General features: G+C 43.5%; 1 protein-coding gene across 8 annotated transcripts in view; it reads left to right on the top strand.

The window, feature by feature from the left end:
- The window catches only part of plcb1 (phospholipase C beta 1), a 751229-nt gene that overhangs the window by 572484 nt on the left and 154363 nt on the right, over nt 1–24382 (top strand). For all 8 annotated transcript variants that reach the window (XM_068044354.1, XM_068044355.1, XM_068044358.1 and 5 more), the window contains 4 exons: nt 117–274; nt 4119–4201; nt 6609–6693; nt 9923–10100. In XM_068044354.1, coding sequence (XP_067900455.1) covers nt 117–274; nt 4119–4201; nt 6609–6693; nt 9923–10100 — 504 coding nt within the window. The remainder of the gene's footprint in view (nt 1–116; nt 275–4118; nt 4202–6608; nt 6694–9922; nt 10101–24382) is intronic.

The following is a 24382-nucleotide window of genomic DNA, read 5'->3' as shown; positions in this document are numbered from 1 at the left end:
TCATTTGCTACCATGTATAATATATCGTGGCTGGAAGTGATATCAAATTGCAAACAGAATTTCTCCTCGTGTGTCACTGGAATAGCTGCTTTCTATTCTGCATTGTGTTATCACAGCCGGACAGCTGGCTGGAAACTCTTCCGTGGAAATGTACCGCCAGGTCTTATTGGCGGGATGCCGGTGTGTGGAGCTGGACTGTTGGAAGGGCCGTTCAACGGAAGAAGAACCAGTCATCACTCATGGATTTACGATGACAACTGAAATATGTTTCAAGGTGAAATTTATTTTTTGTTGGTTTCATTAAGCTATCCATTCTCTGCTGAGTTCTTCCTTGTGGTATTAAAGGTTGGTCAGTGTGACAGAGCTAGTGCAAGCTATTCTTTAAAGGGAACTGAAGGCAAGCCTTGATTTTTAAAAAAAATTCTTTCATGGGATGTGTTCGTCGCTGGCAGGCCAGAATTTGTTACCCATCCCTAATTGCCCTTGAACTGCGTGGCTTGCTAGGCCATTTCAGAGGGCAGTTAAGAGTCAACCTCATGGCTGTGGGTCTGGAGTCATGTGTAGGCCAGACCAGGTAAGGATGGCGGATTTCCTTCCCTAAAGGACATTAGTGAACCAGATGGGTTTTTATGACAATCGGTGATATGTGGAAGAGTCTGTCACTCTAGAATTGGCCTTTATAGCCACTCCAGGCGCTGCTCCACAAACCACTGACTTCCTCCAGGTGCTTACCCATTGTCTCTCGAGACAAGGAGGCCGAAAAGGAAAGGATAGGTTCATGGCACCATTACTGAGACTAGCTTTCAATTCCAGATTTTTTAAAGTCATTAATTTAATTTATATTCCATCAGCTGCCATGGTGGGATCTGAACCCATGTCCCATGGCATTAGCTTGGGCCTTTGGATTATTAGTCCAGTGACATTATCACTACGCCAAGGTCTCCCCCAACATTATTATTGCTGAATTATTAGACTGGGCAACGGCTCTTTTTGAATGCTTCTAATGCTCACAATCTTAACTGTTTTTAAGTTACACTCCAGCACGGTTAATTGAACATACTGCATATGTTTTAAAGGACACAATTCAAATTCAACCCACTGTCACATCTCTAGTGCAAAATATCAAGTTATGGGAGATGTTGAAGCCTTAAAGTGAAAATTTTCAAGAAGACATTAAAAGGCAATTCAGCGAATTAATTTAATTGTGCTATTTGGAAAGATCTTTGAAATTTATTTTAGTTAAACCTTTCTTTTAGGCATTAGAAGTATGTATTACTAACGGAATAAGTGATGATTAAATAAATGTTCCAAAAACATTATGAATGAATTATGGGTACCTGGTGGCCAGACTGTGCAACCACAGGGTAATATACTCTCACTATAAAATAACAGTTATTGTGTGTCACATCAATAGCATTGAAAATACCTAGCACAACACCAGCTACGGAAGTAAAAGGCACTGCACGCAATTATACTGAGTTTTCAATAAAACGTGGACCAAACATACTGAATTTATTATTTAATAGTGGGGTATGGAAAGCAATGCTCCAATGATTGACTTCTACCATTGTGACTTTGGTTTTAAGTGACTGCCAGGAATGGCTGTAAATTGAACTACATCTAACATTTCTCAGATAGGCCATTTAGATACATAAGGGCCCTGATTCTGCAGTAAGAATCAGACAGCAACTTCCAGCGACAGCACATGTGGAAATCTGAAAGATGCCAGGGGGAATTTTATGCTTTTCCCCCTGGTGAGTTTGGAGGCAGGAAAAGCATTTAATCGGGTGGGAGGGTGGTGGGGGGTGGGGGGGAGGGGGAGATCCCTGCCACATTCCTGCCACATTCCTGCCACATTCCTACCTGCACCCTAATTATGTCCATGGCGCTAAGACCCGTGGACAACCTTCCGCACTGCCACCAATTGAGGCCCCTAAGTGGGCAATTAATGCCCAATTAAGGGACTTATCCCGCCTCTTCCCGTATTAGCCCAGCAGCAGGTGGGCCTGTTTTTCGGCTCCGGGTGGGGGGGGGTGGGTCCCTCATTTAAAGGTACACTGCCCGATCAAGGGACCTGGAATCAGGAAGGGAGGGGTCTGCTGAGAGCCACCCCCTGCCATTGCTGCCAATCTCCCCCTCGAAACCCCTCCCGCCCTGACTCACCTCTGGCCTGGGTCCTCCAGTGGGTCCATTACCAGCATCAGCCACCGCCTCCACAGTGATGCTGCTCAGTAAAAGAGCTGCAGACCTCTGATTGGCCAGCAGTTCTCAGCTGTCGGCACTTCCGTCGCCGGAGTCCTTAATCCTGGGGAAGGCCCGCCGCTGTCCACTTAAGTACCTTGTCATGCTAGGCCCCCACCTGCCAAGAATGAGGCACATTAATTTTGTCTAGAGCGAGGAAATGACTTGTTAAACTGATCAGCCGTGGCTGGACAATAAATTTGCATATTAACAAACCGTGCTTGTGTAGACGAAGGACCATTCCCTGACACATTCAACCCACAATGAATGTTGATCACTGGACAGTGGGTGGGGGGGGGGGGGCTGTGGGGTGAGCACATTCCAGGGCCTGCTGGGGTGATGCAATCTACAGGGGCCAGAACTGGTTGGACCAGTTGGTCACATGACTAACTGGCTGTTCCAGGGTTCTCTTGTGAACTAGCCACAGAGAGTTTGAACTCAAAGATTGTTTGCTCCTGGACTGAGAAGATCGCTCCTGTCTGCTCCCATCTCTTTCTCACAAGCCTCTGAATCCACTTGAAGACCCATGAACCCCAAGAGAGAAAAGTCTCCTTATTCTAACTTGCACTTCCTGGTTTAGACTCTGCATGAAGAATTTTAACACTCAAAAATATTCAACTCCACCACCTCCCCCATGATCACACACCCCAACCGTGATCACCCACCGCCCCTCCACCTCTGCTCCCGATATGTCTCTAACCCCCCCTCACAATTATCCCCCAACGTTCCAAGGCACAGTATACCCACCACCCACCCCATGATTTCTACTCCAGCAGCACAAAACCTACCTGCTGCTGGGCTGCAGCCTCTTCTACAGTGTTCCCCACCAGACAGGGAGCAAAGCTTGTCAATCAGGCTGGCATCTGGCTGGGGGGAACCTGTTGAGAAAGAACCATACGAATCGTCAACAAAACAGCTCCAAAACTCTGTTGCACTTTAACATAAAAGTGCAGCAGTGGAGTTAAAACTCCAGCTTTCAGAGAAACCCAAACTTCGAGTCCCAACCAGAACTCGCGCCCCCCCACGCCACCAACCCAACCTCCCCCCGACTCCCATCCCCTGCTGCCAGGTTTGGAAATCCCACCCTAATAAAGATGCACGTATCAATATGGATTCTTCAATCTGATTAGTTAAGAATATATTCAGTTGCTTGCACTGCTCACAGGCATCCCTGTAGAGAGCACTGCACTGTTCTGGATTTCTAATTATCGCAAATCACATTGCAAATGTTCACAGAAAGTTTGTGGACAAGCATAAGCGTAGCGAATGTTTAGTTGTGTTCATTCACCACTGACTGTAAAATCCAGGCCAATACATTACCCTGACATTGGGGACCTTAGACGTCGTACATAATTGTTTTAACTGAAGGCTTTGGGAGCCAAGTTAAGTCTGTGAGTTGCAAATGAGAAAGTTAAGAACGTGCTTACTTTGTTTTTTCATACTTCCCGGTGTATTGATGCTACATAGCTTAATTGAACAAGTTTGAAGTGCGTTTAATGGATTTTTGTCTGCAGTTTTTTAAAAAAGTCTGCTTCATTCGTTTCATTTCACCATAAATTTTGCTCCGGTAGATTCAAAGGTCGGGTCCAATTCAAAGTTGTGATTAATGTAAAGTCACAGCATGGTTGCTCATATTTTCAAAGTGATGTACAATATTTGGGCAGGGATTCCGATTTTAACTATCTGAACAGCTGCACTTTCATGTTAAGGTGCAACAGAGTTTTGGAGCTGTTTTGATTTGTTGACGATTCATAAGGTCTTCACATCACTCTACACGGGTTAATGAATGGGGGAAAATGTGCGTGCTGTGAGAAATTAAATTATCTCCTCATATTGTAGCAAATGAAATATTTTTGTTTTTTTAATTCTTTTTGCAGGAAGTAATTGAAGCAATTGCTGAGTGTGCTTTTAAGACTTCTCCTTATCCAGTGATCCTCTCTTTTGAAAACCACGTTGATTCGTAAGTGTTCACAACAGTTTTAAGCAGTGGTGAATTATAATAATTACTACACTCGCAAGAAGAATGAAAACACACATTTCAAGGTATTATCAGACTATACTTCAAACATCTCTATGAGATCCTTTTAGTGGAAGGATGAGCAAAACAACAACTTGTATTTATATAGCGCCTTTATATAGCCCTTTAAAATAAGCACATTAATGCACACATTTAAATAGCAAAGGAATGTTGTATGCACACATTAATATTACAGCAGTATTAAAGAGTTATTACAGTGGATAGTTTTAATGGTTCATATTTTAAAAAAGCTTTTACTGTGAATTATTGGCTTCATCGAGATGCAGGATATCAGAAGCAGGACATTTGTCACTTTCTAGTTCAAAGAACTTTGGACAGGGTAAAGTACTCACAGGTGAGGAACAGCAGTGTGACATTTTTTCATTTCCTACCATGAGTCATAGAGCCATAGAGTTATACAGCACAGAAACAGGCCCTTCGTGTCTGTGCCAGCCATCAAGCACCTAACTATTCTAATCCCATTTTCCAGCACTTGGCCCATAGCCTTGTATGCTATAGCATTTCAAGTGCTCATCTAAATACCTCTTAAATGTTGTGAGGGTTCCTGCCTCTACCACCCCTTCAGGCAGTGTGTTCCAGATTCCAACCACCCTTTAGGTGAAAATTTTTTTCCTCAAATCCCCTCTAAACCTCCTGTCCCTTACCTTAAATCTATGCCCGTTAGTTATTGACCCTTCCGCTAAGGGAAAAAGTTTCTTCCTTTCTATCTTATCAATGCCCCTCATAATTTTGTATACCTCAATCAGGTCCCCCCTCAGCCTTCTCTGCTCTAAGGAAAACAACCCTAGCCTATCCAGTCTCTTTTCATAGCTGAAATGCTCCAGCCTATGCAACATCCTGGTGAATTTCCTCTGTACCCTCTCCAGTACAATCACATCCTTCCTATAGTGTGGTGACCAGAACTGTACACAGTACTCCAATTGTGGCCTAACTAGTGTTTTATACAGCTCCATTATAACCTCCCTGCTCTTATATTCTATGCCTCGGCTAATAAAGGCAAGTATCCCATATGCCTCCCTAACCACCTTATCTACCTGTGCTGCTGCCTTCAGTGATCTATGAACAAGTACACCAAGGTCCCTCTGACCCTCTGTACTTCCTAGGGTCCTACCATCCATTGTATATTCCCTTGACTTATTAGTCCTCCCAAAATGCATCACCTCACACTTCTCAGGATTAAATTCCATTTGCCACTGCTCCGCCCATCTTACCAGCCCATCTATATCGTCCTGTAATCTAAGGCTTTCCTCCTCACTATTGACGACACTACCAATTTTCGTGTCATCTGCGAACTTACTGATCATACCTCCTATATTTGTGTCCAAATCATTAATGTACACTACAAACAGCAAGGGTCCCAGCACCGATTCCTGCGGTACACCACTGGTCACAGGCTTCCACTCACAAAAACAACCCTCGACCATCACCCTCTGCCTCCTACCACTAAGCCAATTTTGGATCCAATTTGCCAAATTGCCCTGGATCCCATGGGCTCTTACCTTCTTAACCAATCTCCCAAGCGGGAGCTTATCAAAAGTCTTACTGAAGTTCATGTAGACAACATCAACTGCTTTACCCTCATCTACACACCTAGTCACCACCTCGAAAAATTCAATCAAGTCTGTTAGACACGATCTCCCCCGACAAAGCTGACTATCCCTGATTAATCCCTGCCTCTCCAAATGGAGATTAATCCTGTCCCTCAGAACTTTTTCCAATAGTTTCCCTAGCACTGATATTAGACTCACCAGCCTGTAATTACCTGGTTTATCCCTGCTACCCTTCTTGAATAATAGCACCACATTCGCTGTCCTCCAGTCCTCTGTTACCTCTCCTGTAGCCAGAGAGGATTTGAAAATGAGGCTGATATTGAACCGAGATCCCAGAAGTGAAAAGTCAGGTTCAGACCCACTGTAGCATCACAGTTTATATTTTTCACTGGCTGTATAGGCAGATCACTAAAAGGGGAAATGAAAGGAATCTTCTTGTATAAAATTCTCTAGGTTAAAAAGGTTTGCAGCTGAAACCTAGTGGTGACAGTGCAATTGAACCAGTAACATGCAGCACCAAGCTGCAGTCCCTATTTCTCACTCTACCAAGTTCCCAATCTCAACCTTGGATGATTATTTCCCCATGGATTTGGGATGAGGGGAGAAAATTGAATAAGGAGGGCTAGTAGTAACCTATCTACGTTGCCTCTTGTATGCAAGAGGTGGAAACAACCAGCAAGAAGAGAAACTAAAGAAGAGGGCACTTGCTCTCATAGGAGATTACATGCGTTCCAGAATAAATTAGTGTACATGACAAATTTATCTTTGTGTTCCTTCAGTCCTAAACAACAGGCTAAAATGGCAGAGTACTGCAGGTCGATATTTGGAGATGCATTGCTGATGGAAGACTTGGAAAAATATCCAGTGAGTATATGATTCCTCTTCATTGCTCTGCAATGACGCACACTTCATAAAATCATAGACGTTGGTTCATTTTATCTTCTTCTACTCTCAGGTTCTAAGGGGTTGTAATTTCTCTATGAACAAAATATGAGACAATGCCTTTTTTCCCTCTTTGATTAAAGAAGTGCCTAGCTTTGATATTTGCAACTCGTTCAATAACTTATGCATCATACTTGGGCTGAAACTTCCCCTTGTCACAAACTTGAGCTGGTTTACCCCAAGACCCACCTGATTTCTTAACCTGACTTTGGGGGTAACTCAGAGAACCAGATACTCCACTTGCCGACATGTGACTCTGGGCTGTGTGTCCACATATTAGCAACTGTCGATGTCATTTGCATCAACATGTGTACATTTTATTTTGCATTTTGAACTTAATTTTTATAAATGACAAGACAGGGAAAAGAGCTCCTGACCTATCCAGCCTGTCCCACACAATTTTGATACCTTGTGTAGCACAATATATACACACCCCATCCACCCAAAAGCCCTGTCATCTCCTGGGGGAGGAGAAAACACAGATGAAAACCCAGGCCAATTGGGGGGGGGAAATCTGGGAGATTCTCCTCCATACAGATGATTGAAACTTGCTCAGCAGTTAACTCTGGCCCTGATAATTCTGTGCAATACCTATCTTTTATACGAGGTGATATCTGCCCCAGAAACAGGTCCAGCTCTCGCTTGAAGGAAATCAGCGAATCGGCATCTACCGCACCAGCCAACAGCCTGCTCCAGAGGGCTATCTGTGCATTGGACATGTTGAATAATTACGTTGCATCAGTATTTACTGTAGAGGAAGAGGTCAGCATGCCGAAAATCTCAAGACAACTAATATTGAATCAGGGACAGGGAATCACAAAAATTAACATAAGCAAAATAACAGTAATGAAAAAGATTGCAGCACTAAAGAGTGACAAATCTCCAGCACCAGATGGTTTCCATCCCCTCTGCTTGTTCCTACGTTCATCCAGATTGTATCGCTAGTCTCCTATATAGTGGCCAAAGTAAACAAGGGACAAGCTGCTAATCGGATTGCAGAGTGGCCATGGGTAAGATGGGAGCAGCTGTTGGGGAGGTTGGGGTAACAGTTCCATTTTTTTCTGTACCTGCTGGCTCACAGATAAAATTGGCTGGCAGCAGCAAACAATAGACATTGGAATCAAAGTTAGATTCCGCTGAATCTGGCAGCCTCTCTTCAACTAAATGCAGGAAGAGAACTCTCCAGCTGGAGATGAAGAGAGCCAACAGTATAACTGTTGAAGGCAGCTGCCAGCTTTTCAGTGCTGCTCGGTACTGATTGCCAGCCTAAATTCGAAAGCCAGGACACTCATAAACTTACCTCGTGTAAATCTGGCGCTCATCCATCTTTGACTGGGAGTCAGGGAACTACAACAGGATAGCAAGAAAAATGATGGACTCCAAATTATTTGTAATCAAACCTGGTTATGTTTTTAAATTCCCTCCCACACAGATTTACCCCATAATTAATTATTGAATCCTGAAAGGGACTAAATGGAATCGGACAGAGCATTTGTTTACATTGTCGTGTGCTGTGACGCACGTGAAGTCCCTTGGAGTTTTTTTACAACAATCATTTTTCATCCTACCACTTTGCTTTTCTTTGAAGAGAGTTGTTGCCTTGCTATCTGTCAGCTCAAAGTCGTTGAGGATGAGTTTGCAATTATCATTTAAGTCTAAAAAGGCATGTTAAAAATAAAATCTATCCAATTTATTTCAAGCTTCAGGGATCTGTGTGTGTGCTGGAAAGCCTTGCTTATTTATTACCTGTCTACTTTCCTCTCATTTTATTCTCTTTGTGATGTGCCTTTTATCTGCCCATATATTCATGTATCTTAATTTAAAAATAAAAGAAACTGCTGGAAAACACAGCAGATTGGGCAGCATCTGTGGAGAGAGAAACAGAGTTAATGTTTCAAGTTACATCAGGTCTGGAAGATTTTAGAGATTAACAATTCTTAAACAAGTACAGAGCAAGGGAAAAAATGGTGATTGGGGAGAGTGAAAGAAAAAAAGAGAAAGATCAGTCTATCTTGTTATTCCATTGCCCGGTGATGCCCAATATCAGGTTTATATTTTGAGCTTGTTTATATGCTTTGTAACTGACTAAAGTTTGAAATAAAAGGCTGAATTTTACAGCCTTCCCGACGTTGGGGGCCGGGGCAGTGTGGGGGGGCGGCGACGGTGGCGGAAAATGCCTCCAACAAAGGCCCGCCACAAGTCCTCGACGACGGGAAGGCCTGGCCTGATATTGCTGGTGGCGGCGAGGCCTTGTGGTGGCACCCCCCTCCCCCCCACCCCCGCCACACGGCGATGGGTGCCAAATCTGCATATTTAAAAAATGTAAATTAGTGAATAACTTACTTACCCACTACCACCATCCATTCCTGAACGATATTGGTGCCGGTGACCAGCACTCCTGCGCCTTCGGGAAGGCATCCGCGGATCCAAGGCCTGACACTAGTGGGGAGCGGGGGAGCAGTTACGTTTTTCAGTGCTGGAGGGTAGGGAGCGCGGTAAAACTCATATCATTTGTTTCGGGGCCGGTGGGAAGAGATAAAGATTAAAGTTTATGAACTTTGAGTGGGGGGAGGGTCAGGTGGGCAGGGATGTGTTTTCGGGGGCAGAGGGCATGTAGTTAATTACATGGTTATTGGGGAGAGGGGCAAATTAAATGTTTTCAAAATTTTTTTCCATCATCTATCTTTAAAAATTTAAATTAAATGTAAGGGCTTGAAGCCCTTTAAAAAAGGCATTGGCGCCTACGCAGTGGAGACTGATGCCATTGCCAGGGACGGAGCGCCCGCCCCCTCCACATGATTGAGGAGGGCGGTCCAGCCCGGCCATTTAAATGAGCCACCGCATTTACTATTGCAACAGCTCCGCGACGTGCAGTCCGCAGAGCGAGATCGGCGGCGAGCTTATAAGATCCAGCCCAAAGACACAAGACAAAAAAATTAAAGTCATATCTAAGTCTAAATTAAAATTGGTCCCATTTCACAGTTTCATCTCTTTTGAATTATTTTTGAAATCAGCATCTGAATCTGAAAAAGGTCAGAAACAGTCACAACTTAATGCACAGCTCGATAAAATATTACCGTTTTGATTGTGAAGGTTCTCCTGACTCCAATTTGGATGTAATGTCATATTTTTATTCTCCTTTCTATCTTAGCTTGAGTCAGGAATTCCCCTTCCAAGCCCGCACGATATGATTGGTAAAATTCTTATTAAGAACAAGAAGAAAGGACACAAATCTTCCGATGGAAGTGCCAAGAAAAAGCTGTCTGAGCAAGCATCAAACACGTACAGTGACACATCCAGTGTCTTCGAACCCTCGTCTCCAGGAGCAGGTGGGTTAACCCGCAGGTCTCTGAACAAGGAATTTGCTTGTTAGGTATAAAGAGTTCTTGGTTCTTAATCAGATAAGGATTGATCTTGATAATAGGATTGCAAGGTCACAACATAAGTGTGGATAAGGGAGCCATTCAGTCCATCTTTGATCGTGTGAAAAGAAACAATTTATCCCATCTCCCACCAAACTTTGTTTCTGCTTTCTTCTGCTATCCTATCTCAAAGTCCATTACGTGAGTTAATCACTCATTTAAGAAGAAATGTTTGGGCATCAGTCCTAAATTTGCCTTTCACTTATTTCAACCCATTCCCCATCTATTTCTCATGGCCCTGTTTACTTTGAAGTAGGCAATTGATGTCCCAAAGTTTGATGTGAATGAATTTTGTTGTGTGATTCCACAGTTGCATCTTACAATCTGACTGTGGCTTGTATTAACCTTGCGTTTGATGTCAACCCACAGCAGAATGCAAATTTCATAATTTGTTAGTTTTTCCGTTGTCCAATGTTAATGTAGCTTGCATCAACAGAGATTTCGGATCTCAGCATACAGGGGTGAAGGGGCACAGGGAGCATTAGCCACGAAGCTGGTGTGAGGCCAAGACTGATTGGAAGCTTTCAATGTAACTGCACCTAAAGTTGCATGATGCTGCATGCAGTAGGAACAGGGAAATTGGACATTGGTAAAGACTATTGGACTACACTAGGCCTGGCTATTGATGTTCCCTGGTGAAGTATAGCTGAGGAATTTGGCACCAAATGGCATGTACGATGATCCTGATTTCAAGAAGAAAATAATGGAGACCATTTCAATTTGCATTAAAAAGCTGTATAGTACAGACTGCAACACGGGGTGAAAGAATATGAATGCAAGAAAGTAAGTGGTTATATTGAATGAAAGAAATAGATATATGCCAGGAATAATATCTTTTTATAAGCTGTTCTGAGAAGGAGATGGATGGGGGTCAAATAAAAATTACTATTGAGACAAAAATGAAAGCTTTGAGAAGAACATTCATGCTGCTCGAATTAAGATTTAAAAATTGGTTTTGGTGATTTGACGACTCCACATTCTTCAACACGCTATCATACACAATCAAATAAATCAAGTCAGTTCCATTGTCAACAGCGCATCAAGAATAACAAAATACAAAACTCTGTACCAACGCACACTCATTTACACATGTAGGTGTCCAGAATATTTATAGCGGCTAATGTTGCATAACTTGAACCTTTGTGGATTTGTCATTGGCTCCTCCAGCTTACAGTAAGGTATTTTCCCCTTACGTGTTGACCTCTTGTGGGCATCAAGTCATTCCTTTCAAAAACTACAGCCTCCCACACTGTGTAAAATTGCCACTGTTAGCAGCCACTTCCATTGATGAGACTATGAGGACCATTTTGTGATGGATGCTCTGAGTATTAAAAGAGCAAATGTATGTAAAATACACTGCTTACAAAGTGGAGGTTCAGGGTGAAAGAGCCTGCATTGAGATTGGCTGGCAATTTTCTGGCGACTGCATCAATTCACATCGATTGTTAATCCCTAAGAAACTGGTGTCACTTAGGAGCTGGGGTGTAAATGGTAGTAATTTTCACTTGATTTATCATGGAGCAAGAAGCTCAACGTCTACACAAAGTGAGCCTTCTGTAATTAGATTATAATGTAGTTAGGGTAAGTTTTAACTGGAGTTTTCCTGCAAAGAACACATTCGACTCAATTGCTACAGATGAGGAATGAGTGGCTCCGTGGATTATAACTCTCCTTTCACTTTTGTGGACTAATTCAATTGAACTCTCCCCTCTCTGTCACCTGTCAGCGCCCTTAGTGAATTGAGTTATGGAATATCAGTCCATTTCCTAGTGTGCCAGTCCACAGTCTCAATCGGAAGTAGAAAAATTCTTCTTGATATAAAATCTTCCTGAATTCCTCTTCTGAAGAATAGGCTAAGGAAACCTTTGCAAGGTATTGTAAAGGCAAATTTACTGTCCAGCTGAGCTACGTTGCACCTTGCCCCAAAATGCTCAATACTGTTCGCACAGAGCTGTGCTATTTGCTGCAAGACACCTGCAACACAGGAATAACACTTCCATTGGTAAGCAAAATCACCCTCTGACAGGAGGACCGACCCCGGTCAGAAGTCCACTCTGCCTGCCTGGTTAGTGCCAATCCTGGAAGGCTTGTCGGGGTCAGTCATCACTCTTTTGAACAAATGAAATTGGAGGTTCAGTGTGCTGAGATGGTTAAATATATGTCATATGGCCCTAACAGTAGCCAAAAGAATTGATTTATATTTCATCAGAGCTGTTACTTACGTTACAATCATCTTGAAGATCCTGGCAGTGGGAAAATGTCGCTGGAAAGCTATTTATCTTATTCTGTCCATAACACAACTCTGGAATCCTCCAGGAATCCCTCACTGCAAGTGTTTTTAGCCAGCTGGTCCTTGTTGATCTGGACCCACAGTCTGAGAGTAGAAATAATTTCAAGCAACTGTTCTCACTTGCACAACATTCCTGTTTTGCATCCACCTTTGGTGAAGAAAATGAAGAGCGTTACCACTTATTAGAGATAACTCGAGGCTGAATTCTCCATGTTACCAGAGTGCAGTGACCTGGGCAAAGTTTGTCCTGTCGATGATTTTACAAAAAGTCACTGCAGGGAAGAAAACAAAATTTCCCATTTTGTACTTAGGCTGACTTTATTGCCAGGTAATATTTCACACCCTCAGTCCCAGAGATGCCAAGCCACACATTAAACTTGGGTGTTTGAGTAGGTGCAGAATATCTCTCCAGTGAAGACACTTTCAGAATGAAAGGGGCAGTTCAGAGCATGAAGGAGCCAAAATACTTGATCTTCTAGAATAAAAGCAGAAAATGCTTGATACAAAGATTAAAGAGAAAGATAAGATCATGTTTTGGGTGAGACCCTCCTTCAGAACTCAGCTGTTCCTAGCACTTTAGTTTTTTCTTTTGAACTTTGCTCTGAGAGAGTTATGATGCTTAATTGAATGCTCGTAGTTTGTGGAAAATTTAGTTAATTTTCCGACCATGCAACCCTTGGCCAAACCGTAAATGTCCCTTTAAATGAATTTAGGGTACTCTGTGCTGAGGGATAACCATTAAGTGTTATTTTCACACAAATGAATAATCATTTTTGATTTTCGTATATTGCTTGTCAGGGCCACTGTCACCCCAACAAAATTCAGCCTTCTGTCTGCTGGTCTAAACTGGGGTAGAAAGTAAGATACAGGTAGCTGACATTGAAACATTTTCAATGTCTATTTGTTATACTGATTCAGGAAATAAGGTGAGGCAAAACTGAGTCAGAAGGTTGTGGGTTCAAGTCTCACTCCAGAGGTTTGAGCACGATAATCTCGGCTGACACTCCAGTGTGGTACTGAGGGAGTGCTACACTGTCAGAGGTGCCATTGTTCAGATGAGACATTAATCTGAGGCCCTGCTTGCTGGCTCAGGTGGACGTAAAAGATCCCATGGCACTAATTTCGAAGAAGAGCAGGGGAGTTCTCCCCAGTGTCCTGGCCAATATTTATCCCTCAATCAACATCACTAAAACCAGATTATCTTGTCATTATCACATTGCTGTTTGTGGGAGCTTGCTGTGTGCAAATTGGCTGCGGCATTTCCTACATTACAACAGTGACTGCGCTTCAAAAGTACTTAATTGGCTAGAAAGCGCTTTGGGATGTCCTCTGGTCATGAAAGATGATATATAAATGCAAGTTTTTTTTTAATCTAAGGTGATTTATTTTGAAATGAAATCAGAACTAACATATATAAAGGATTTCATTTCATCAAATAAGAAATAGTCCAAAGTGCTTCATAGGCAATGAATTGCCCTAAGTGTAGACAGTATAGAATCAGGATCATAGAACAATATAGCACAGAAGGAGGCCATTCGGCCCTCTTTGAAAGAACTATCCAAATAGTCATTACTCTTTCCCCAAAGCCCAGCAATTTATTTTTTCCTTTTCAAGTATTTATCCAATTCCCTTTGAAAAGTTATTATTAAATCGATCACCACCACCTTTTCAGGCTGTGGATTCCAGATCATAACAACTTTAGGGCAGCACAGGGGCGCAGTGGTTAGCACCGCAGCCTTACAGCTCCAGCGACCCAGGTTTGATTCTGGACTAGGGCGCCAGCTTTTGTTATTTAAGTAATGCGAGAGGGTAAGAGTTCTCCCATCGTGTGGCAACATCATGAGTGCAGATTTCCTTTGTTCGGTGTTTCAAGCACCTTCTTTCCAGCCTTTGTTTACTTTAGATCAGTGAGAATCTTGAGGTATGTTCACTGCAGCCGGACTCGAATGGAGTTTGGATCAGAGACTTGCAGTTACAGTGTTATAGCCCTATTTCCGATCCCACACTCCCTCCTTCAATGGGAGCATTGGGAATCAGTGAATTTATCTTTAATGTGCTTGCTACAATTGTATATGGCTTTGGTGAGACCACACCTGATGTACCAGGTGCACAGTTTTGTTCTCCAGAATGAAGGAAAGATATACTTGCATTAGAGGTGATACAGCGAAGGTTCACTAGACTGGTTCCTAGGATGAGAGACTGAGTAAATTGAGCCTATACTCTCTGGAGTTTAGAAGAATGAGAGATGATCTCATTGAAACATACAAGATTCTGAAGGGGCTGGATAGGGTAGACACTGAGAGATTGTTTCCCCTGGCTGCGGAATCTCGAACACAGGGGCACAGTCTCAGGATAAAGGGTCGATTATTTAAGACTGAGATGAGGGGAAATTTCTTTACCCCAGAGGGTTGTGAATCTTTGGAATTCTCTACCCCAGAGGGTTGTGGATGCTCCATCGTTGAATATATTTAAGGCTGGGTTAGATAGATTTCCAGTCTCACAGGGAATCAAGGGATATAGGGAGTGGGCGGGAAACTGGAGTTGAAGCCAAAGATCAGCAATGATCGTATTGAATGGTGGAGCATGTTCCAGGAGCTGTACTCCAGCTGCTATTTCTTATGTTCATGTGCTTCTTGGCTCCCAATGATAAACTGACTTCAAGCATTACCAATTCAAAAGGCCCAAACATTTTAGCACAAATTATACACTGATATCTACATAGTTTGGATTCTGCACCTGAGCAATGTTGGCCACTGATTCATAACTCCTCAATATTGCCTTTGATTGGGAAGATAAGTGTTCTATTCCCACTCGTGTCATTTGCCAATTTAATCCCCATCAAACTGACAAAAAGAGAAAACAAATCATGTTAAACATTACTGTAGTACATTGAGTGACACAGAGGAGCAAGACGTAGGTGAGGGCATTGGCAAAATTATCTGTCTGATCCTGCTATGAAGTTTAATTTTTGATTGAATAAAAGTGACAAAAAGGGAGTCAGGCGTCATGCTGGTGATCTCGTTATTATGAAGATTTCACTTTATTTAGCTTGTACTGCCATCAGGTGCTGAACCCAGTGTAATGCAGGTAGTATTATAACTAAAAGTTTTTCGTTTTGTTTCGTAGTGTCATAGGCTGGGTTATCAGGGTGACAGGGGTCTCGATCTCTGGCGAAGGTGCCGCTGAGAACCCCACATCCCCTCTTCTGTGGGGGGCCTGCCGAATCAAGTGCCAATTAGGCACTTAACTGGACAGCAGTGGAGGGTTCCACCGGATCAAGGACCACAGTGTGGAAATCCTGCCCTCTGAGAGCTGCTGACCAATCAGAGGCCGGCAGCTCTTTAACTGAGCAGCGCCACCGTGGAGGCTGTGGATACTGCCGCTGGAGCAACTGCCCGAGGCCCAGGAGCGGCGCTGAACCCAGGCCACAGGGAGGTCAGGGTGGGAGGGGTCTCACAGGGTGGGGTGTCACGGGGGAGGGGGTGTAGGGGAGGGTCAGCAGCAAGGGCAAGGGGGTGGCTCACATTGGAACCCCCCGCCCCTCCACTTCCCGATGCCGGGGCCCTCGTTCGGGCACTAAGTTCCTTATAATGAGGGACTACCCCATGCCCCTGCAACCCACACAGTATTTCCTGCTGTGCTTCCCCTGCAGCGACAGGCCTGCCTGCCACTTGGCAAATTGCGGCGGCAGTGAGATGAGGCCCTTAATTGGGCATTAATTTCCCACATCAGGGCCTCAATTGGCAGCAGGGCAGGAAGGCCATTCACAGGCCAGACTTAATTTCGGCTGAGGTGGTGGGGTTCCCCACCCGCCACCATCCCTCTCGATTAAATGCTCTCACCACCTCCAAACCCGCCACAGGGGAGAGCATAAAATTCCCTCCATAGGATGCATTAATATAGAATGATGTATATTCGAAAATTGTTTCTCATGTATAATTGATCTCATTTAATATAAGCTTCCACTGTCACTTTTCAATTGTTAAAATAATGCAGACTTTCTATTCATTGACATAGTTTTGGTAAGACTGAGCTTGGAGTCATGGGAGCAAAGGAATAGGAAGAGGCCATTCAGCCCCTCGAGCCTGTTCTGCCATTCAATGAGATCATAACAGATCTGCATCTCAACTCCACTTACCAGTCTTTACTCCATAGATCTTAGTATCCTTATCAATCTTAGTTATTAATTTTTCAATTGACCCCCCAGCCTCAACAGCTTTTAGGGGGAGCGTGTTCTAGATTTCCACTCCTGTTTGTGTGAGGAAGTGCTTCCTGACATTACCGATGAATGGCCTGACTCTAACTTTAAGGTTCTGTCCCCTTGTTCTGGACTCCCCCACCAGAGGAAATAGTTTTTCTCTCTCTACCCCATCAAATCCTTCAATCACCTTAAACAACACAATTAGACACTGAACTAGTAATCCAGAGCCCAGGCTAATGTTCTGGGGAGATGGGTTCAAATCCCACCACAGCAGTTGGTGAAATTGCAATTCAATTAATTAATAAAAATTTGGAATTGAAAGCTGTTCTCAGTAATGGTGCCATGAAACTATCATCGATTAACGTAAAACCCATTTGGTTCACTAATGTCCTTTAGGAAAGGAAATGTGAAAGGAAAAGGCCGACATGTGACTCCAGACCCATGGCAATATGGTTGACTGTTAACTGCCCTCTGAAATAGCCTAGCAAATCAGTCAGTCATCAAGGGCAATTAGGAATGGGCTTTGCCTATGATGCCCACATCCTATGAAAGAATTTTAAAAAAATTAGATCACCCCTTCATCTTTATTCAAGGGAATACAAACATACGAATTAGGAGCAGGAGTAGGCCACTTGGCCCGTTGAGCCTTCTCCACCATTAAGTTCATGTCTGAACTGATTTCTCCACCATTAGCACCTACCCCCTTGCTTATCAAGAATCTATCTACCTCTGCCTTAAACATATTTAAAGACTCTGCTTCCACCACCTTTTGAGGGAGAGAGTTCCAAAGACTCACGACCCTCTGAGAGAAAAAACTTTCTCCTCATCTCTGTTTTAAATGGGCGACCCCTTGTTTTTAAACAGTGACTCCTAGTTCTAGATTCTCCCACAAGAGGAAACATCCTTTCCACATCCACCCTGTCAAGACCCCTCAGGATCTTATATGTCTCAATCAAGTGGCCTCTTACGCTTCTAAATTCCAGCGGATACAAACCTAGCCTGTCCAATCTTTCTTCATAAGATAGTCCGCCCATTCCAGGTATCAGTCTAGTAAACCTTCATTGAACTGCTTCCAACGCATTTACATCCTTCCTTACATAAGGAGACCAATACTGTACACAGTACTCCAGATGTGGTCTCACCAATGCCCTGTATAGCTGAAGCATAACCTCCCTACTTTTGTATTCAATTCCCCTTGCGATAAACAATAACATTCTATTAGCTTTCCTAATTATGTGCTGTACCTGCATACTAACCTTTTGCGATTCATGCACTAGGACACCCAGATCCCTCGGCATCTCAGAGCTCCGCAATCTCTCACCATTTAGATAATATGCTTCTTTGTTATTCTTCCTGCCAAAATGGACAATTTCACGCTTTCCCACATTATACTCCATTTGCTAAACCTTTGACCACTCCCTTACCCTATCTGTATCCCTTTGTAGCCTCCTTATGTCCTCTTCACAACCTACTTTCATACCTCTACAACCTATCCTCATAATTTAACCATTTTAACTCTTCAAAGAAAGGCAGTGTAAATCGAAAAAAAAAATTATTTCTTGAAAAAGATTATTTCCCCCTCTGAGGCTTGGTCTACTTCAGCAGGAGAGGTATCCAGTCTGTGAAGCATAAAGCGACTGATGATAGCCAGACACCAGATCCTAAAAGACATTTCTGATAATAAATTGGAGGAGCAAAAACTACTGGCAGGAAGGAAGATACTTGAAATTATGCTTGCTATACATTTTTCTCTTCTTTTTATGTGATTACTGGGTTCACCGCAGTGGGTGGCAGGGTAATGCTCAAGAAAACCAGTGTGTCCGCCCCCTCCCACACCCCCCCCCCCCCCCCCAACTTAATGCCATGTAGTGACCTCGATGTAAATGAAGTTCACTAAGGTGAGCTCCATTTAAAGGACTTGCTTCAGATCCTTAGAATCTCAAGAATATGGCCCCAAAAATCCATGATAGTTTTGTCAGTGTTCCACCATAACTGCTGAGCGGCCTGCAGAACGCACCCAAAACTGATGCACCAGATATGCACCGTTTTCTGGGATTTTCTGGTATGCCAGGTAAGGAATGGAACCTCCGCCTGCCTCTTAACAGGCAACTGGCATTTGGGGTGGGGGTGGGCTGTTGGTTACAGAGCCAGGGGTCAGGAGTCCCTGCGTTGGGAGCTCTCACTTCCCTGGCTTAGTCGGGATACAACGTTGGACTGGAGTTAGCCTGCCAAGTGAAATAGAGTGTAAATTAAAGAAAGATCTTGCATTTATATAGCACCTTTCACCACCTCAGGATGTCCCAAAGTGCTTTACAGCCAATGAAGTTCTTTTCAAGTGTTCGCACTCTTGTAGTGTAGGAAACCAAGCAGCCCAATTTGCACACAGCAAGCACCCACAATCAGCAATGTGATAATGTATGTCCCAATCTTTACTTTGCTCTCTGTAAAATGTATGAAGGATAATTAGTGCATTTTACTCCTGGTTTGCAGTCTGTGAGAATTCTTCAATGTGATTGGCTGTTTAGCGTGCTTGATGACATCACTGTTGCTGGGTGCCTGGAGAAAATATTACATATACGCAATTAATATTTTCTTGAACCACTTGCTGTGTCATGTGATCAAATGTTAAGTGAGGTGACACAGACTAGACTGCCAGCTTCACCCCATTCCTTTTCCCTGCAACGCTGCAGCCAAAACCTTTGGGGATCTTGGGCTCACAGTCTGTACTCCAATGTTAGTGGCAAAAGTTTCCCACAACCACTCACAACATAACACATCATTAAATTCTCAGTCACAGAAGTTCCTGGAGATCATTCAGCTCAGCTATAATCGTGATGGCACCAATGGAAGAGGTTGAAATTCCCCTTTTAATGAAAACAGCAGAAAGCCTGTCCTCCTCCATGATCAACAGCCCTGCTAACAAAATTGCTTTCTCAGTAAGTGCACATTTCCAGAATGAGTGTTCCTGCAATTTTGTTAGGGGGTCGTTAAGCACAGAGTGAAACAGGTATTATCTGCTTTTTGTAAAGAGAAATTTCACCGTATATCTGTTCCATTGTGGGCTGACCTCATTCACAATGATTTCTGCAGATCCTGTCAGAGGACATAAATCAGGGTTGTCTAACATACAGCCCATGGGCCAGCATCCAACCCACCAAACGTTTCCATCCGGCCTGCAGATGTAAACTGTTCCCAGGGCTGTTCCTCATCCTCACCGTGACTGGAGATGTGAAATTTCCATTGTCAGACCAATGATGGTAGAGGCATGTTTCTGCGAGTGAAAGCCTGTGACCAGTGGTGTACCGCAGGGATCGGTGTTAGGACCCCTGCTGTTTGTAATGTACATTAATGAGTTAGACGTGAATATAAGAGGTATGATCAGTAAGTTTGCTGATGACACAAAAATTGGTGGTGTCGTAAATAGTGAGGAGGATAGCCTTAGATTACAGGACGATATAGATGGGCTGGTAAGATGGGAGGAGCAGTCGCAAATGGAGTTTAATCCTGAGAAGTGTGAGGTGATGCACTCAGGGAGGTCTCACAAAGCAATGGATTATACAATGGATGGTAGGACCCTAGGGAGTACAGAGGGTCAGAGGGACCTTGGGGTGCTTGTCCATAGATCACTGAAGGCAGCAGCACAGGTAGATAAGGTGGTTAGGAAGGCTTACGGGATACTTGCCTGTATTAACCGAGGCATAGAATATAAGAGTAGGGGCGTTATGATGGAGCTGTATAAAACGCTGGTTAGGCCACAGTTGGAGTACTGTGTACAGTTCTGGTCGCCACACTATAGGAAGGATGTGATTGCAATGGAGAGGGTGCAGAGGAGATTCAGCAGGATGTTGCCTGGGCTGGGGCATTTCAGCTATGAAGACCGACTAGATAGGCTGGGGTTGTTTTCCTCGGAGCGGAGAAGGCTGAGGGGGGACCTGATTGAGGTATACAAAATTCTGAGGGGCATTGATAGGATAGATAGGAAGAAACTTTTTCCCTTAGCGGAGAGGTCAATAACTAGGGGGCATAGATTTAAGGTAAAGGGCAGGAGGTTTAGAGTGGAATTGAGGAGGAATTTTTTCACCCAGAGGGTGGTTGGAATCTGGAACACACTGCCTGAAGGAGTTGTAGAGGCAGGAACACTCACGACATTCAAGAAATATTTAGATGAGCACTTGAAATGCCATAGCATACAAGGCTACGGGTCAAGTGCAGGGAAATGGGATTAGTTAGGACAGGTGCTTGATGGTCGGCATAGGCTCGTTGGGCCGAAGGGCCCGTTTCTGTGCTGTAAAAATCTATGACTCTATGACTCTAAACCGGCTTTTAAACTATTGCACTGTCAGTTTCAAAGCTGACAACTGCTGACATTGGGAACAGCCATTTCCCAACAGACTCGTGGCTTTCCGGAGGGTTCAGACTTTTTTGTTAAAAAGCCCACCGGAAAACCCCAACTCTGTTGGGAAACAGCTGTTGTTGATGTCAGCAGCTGTCAGCTTTGAAACTGACAGTGATCTTTCTTAAAAGAACTGACCAACCATCTGCTGAACGTTCCACTCTCTGCAACTGTGTGAGAGAGAGCGGGGAGAGACAGAGGGAGAGGAAGGAACAGACAGGGAAAGGGGGGAGCAAAGAGAGAGAGTGAGTAAAGGGCTCAGAGAGAGAGAGGGGCAGAGAGAGAGTGAGAGAGAAAGGGGGATAGAGAGAGAGGGGGACAGAGAGGGAGAGAGGAGGAGAGAGAGGGGGGGAACAGAGAGAGAGGGGAGCCAGGAAGACTGAGCAGGGAGCGGGGAACACTAGAGACACGGAGGTGGAGAGAGAAGGGGGAGAGATACAGAGAGAGAAAAGAGAGGGAGACAGAGAGAGGGAGGGGAGGGAGATAGAGAGAAGGACAGACAGAGAGGGGGAAAAAAAGTCAAAGATTCATTTACTTACGGCACAGAAGGAGGCCATTCTGTCCATTGAGCCCATGCTAGCTCTCCACAGAGCTATGCAGTCAGTGACACTCCCTGGCTCGATCCCCGTAGCCCCGTAGCCCAGCAATCCCAGGACAGAGATGTGAGCATGAGAGCAGAGGGGAGTGTTGAAATGGCAAGCAACCGGAAGCTCAGGGTCCTGCTTGCGGACTGAGCAGGACATCTCTGTCCTGGGATTGCTGCAGTGTTCCAGTGAACATCAACGCAAGCTCGAGGAACAGCATCTCATCTACTGATTAGGCACACTACAGCCTGCTGGACTGAACATTGAGTTCAATAATTTCAAAGCATGACAGCCCCCCATTTTACTTTCATTGTTAGTTTTTTTTTCTTTTTTACGTTTTTTTCAATTTTTTTTTGCATTTATTTCATTTCATCTTAGTTTGTTCAGTTTGCTTACCCACTGTTTTTTTTTCAGGTTTGCACTTGCTGCTGTTCAATATTCAGTCCGTTAACACCTAATCTGTACTAATGCTTTGTCTTTCAACGCACCATTAACATATTGTTTGCCTTTGCTCCATGACCTTTTGGTCAGCTATGTGGCCTTGTCCAATTCTCCTTTGTTATCTCTTGCCCCACCCTCACCTCACTTGCTTATAACCTGTGACTTTTCTAATATTTGTCAGTTCCGAAGAAGGGTCACTGACCCGAAACGTTAACTCTGCTTCTCTTTTCACAGATGCTGCCAGTCCTGCTGAGTGGTTCCAGCATTTCTTGTTTTTATTTTAAATGTGTCATTACTTGGTAATACTTCCAGACAGATGTGTCTTTTTTGCCTTGCCTACAGGCTTCAAACTAACACAAGTAAAGAAAACTTGACAGCAGCACAAGCCATGGTTTCAGTTCAATAAATGCTAGTGCCCTAGCTGCATTGCAAGTTACATTCAAGGAATGTCATAACTTGAAACGGGTTAGATCCTCACTTCTGTCACAGTGGCATGATGGAGGATGTTCTGTCATCATTGGTTTTCCAATGATCAAACTGATGGTTTCTGTGAGGAACAGTTTGTTCCTTTGTACAAATAAATCTTGTTTAAAATTATTACTATTGATATACATTATAGCTGACTGTCGCTATCAAAAGTGTGCAAAATGACCCATTAACTATATGCTTTTCCATAATGCTGGAACCATTGCTAAAATTGGGATCTTTCTATTTTTAAGTACATGCTAAGCATCAGTTTCTGTATGTGTTGATAACTAATCATGATCTTAATTACAAACCCGGAGAACAGCTTTATTAAAGGTTTTGTTTGAATTAACTAAGCTGCATCTCCAACCCCTGTAGCACTGTCAGACATTCACTTTATTGTTCCTTCCCTATATGCTATACCACCTGAACTAAACCAGCATGATTCATCATTGCAGCTTACCCCAAGCACTAGCTGATCCTATTTTCTGGATGGATGTGCACACTCTGCTTGATCTATGTGGACAGGTAGGCAAGTTGGCAGTGTTTTAGATGCAATTGATTGAAGAGAAGTTTGGGAATTCAGTGGATCTCTATTCAGGGTTTGTGACTACAAATAATAATTGATCCTTATGGATGTGATGGATAGCAGCAACTGATGAGCAGCAAAGTGCTAAGTGACTGAAGAAGGCACAATACACACATAGTGACCTTGTTTACAATGCTGTTTATAACGAGCTCTCGGGCAGATATGAATGCCCCTCTAACCTTTCGCCTTTTGCCTGATTGGGCACTTCACTGCTGGTTTAACCTCAGACAGTTTGTCCTGCATCCCCAAGCGCATGGTATTCAATCCCTCAGAGCTTTCATAGTGATATAGAATGTTGAATGTTGGTGCTTGTTTCAGCACAATGTATTTTGCTTCTCTGGTAAATTTGGACATTCAATCTATCGAACAATATCTTTCTCCAATTTTTCTTCCACTTGTGTTTTGCAATTACATGAGCTGTTTCAAACTAGACACACAAGGCAGCCATTCTGATCAACCTTTCTATCTGTGCCTACCCCAGGACATCTCCAGGTCATAATAGGATGTCCTCTCTTCATTATAAGCTACAGTTTCTTTCCAGCCACCAGGGGACAATAATTTCTATTTAATCTCAGCCTTATATGTCTGCGTTTCACATTTGTCATCAAGTCGTTGTCACAAATATGGGCATTTCAAAGATGTGTAATGAGAAGCTTTTTATATTGTCTGATGCAACATATGAGATGCGTGAAGTCCAGGTTGTTGATCTCAAACAGGTTTATAACAGCTAACAAGTATATACAGTGCAGAGCGAAATATTTACATGACTTGCCTCTAGGTGTTACAGTAGCAGAGTGAGACTGACATGTAGTCACATGAATACATCCTGGTACTTGGCTCATTAGCATACTAAGATCTTAAAGGGACATCACTCTTAAAGGCAATCACACAACATCCCCTTTGTTTCCAAAGATAAGTCTCGTAAGCTAAAAGTAAAGGTACAAAAAAATTAGATAACATCAAAATTATTTACATAGGTACAGTGATAGAGTACCTTCAATCCCAAGTGTCATAGAGTCACTATGGCATGGAAGAAGATCATTCAGCCCATCAAAGTCCATGCTGGCTCTCTCTAAATTAATCCAGTCAGTCCCATTCCTCAGCTCTCTCCCTGTAGCCCTACAAGTTTATTTCCCTCAAGTGCCCAGACAATTTCCTTTCAAAATCATTCATCATCTCTGCTTCTACCTTGTGGGCAGCGAGTTCCAGGTCATTACCACTCGCTA

This window comes from Heterodontus francisci, chromosome 13, assembly GCF_036365525.1.
Source record: "Heterodontus francisci isolate sHetFra1 chromosome 13, sHetFra1.hap1, whole genome shotgun sequence".
NCBI classification, from domain to species: Eukaryota; Metazoa; Chordata; class Chondrichthyes; order Heterodontiformes; family Heterodontidae; genus Heterodontus; species Heterodontus francisci.
This window is presented reverse-complemented; position numbering and strand designations above follow the sequence as displayed.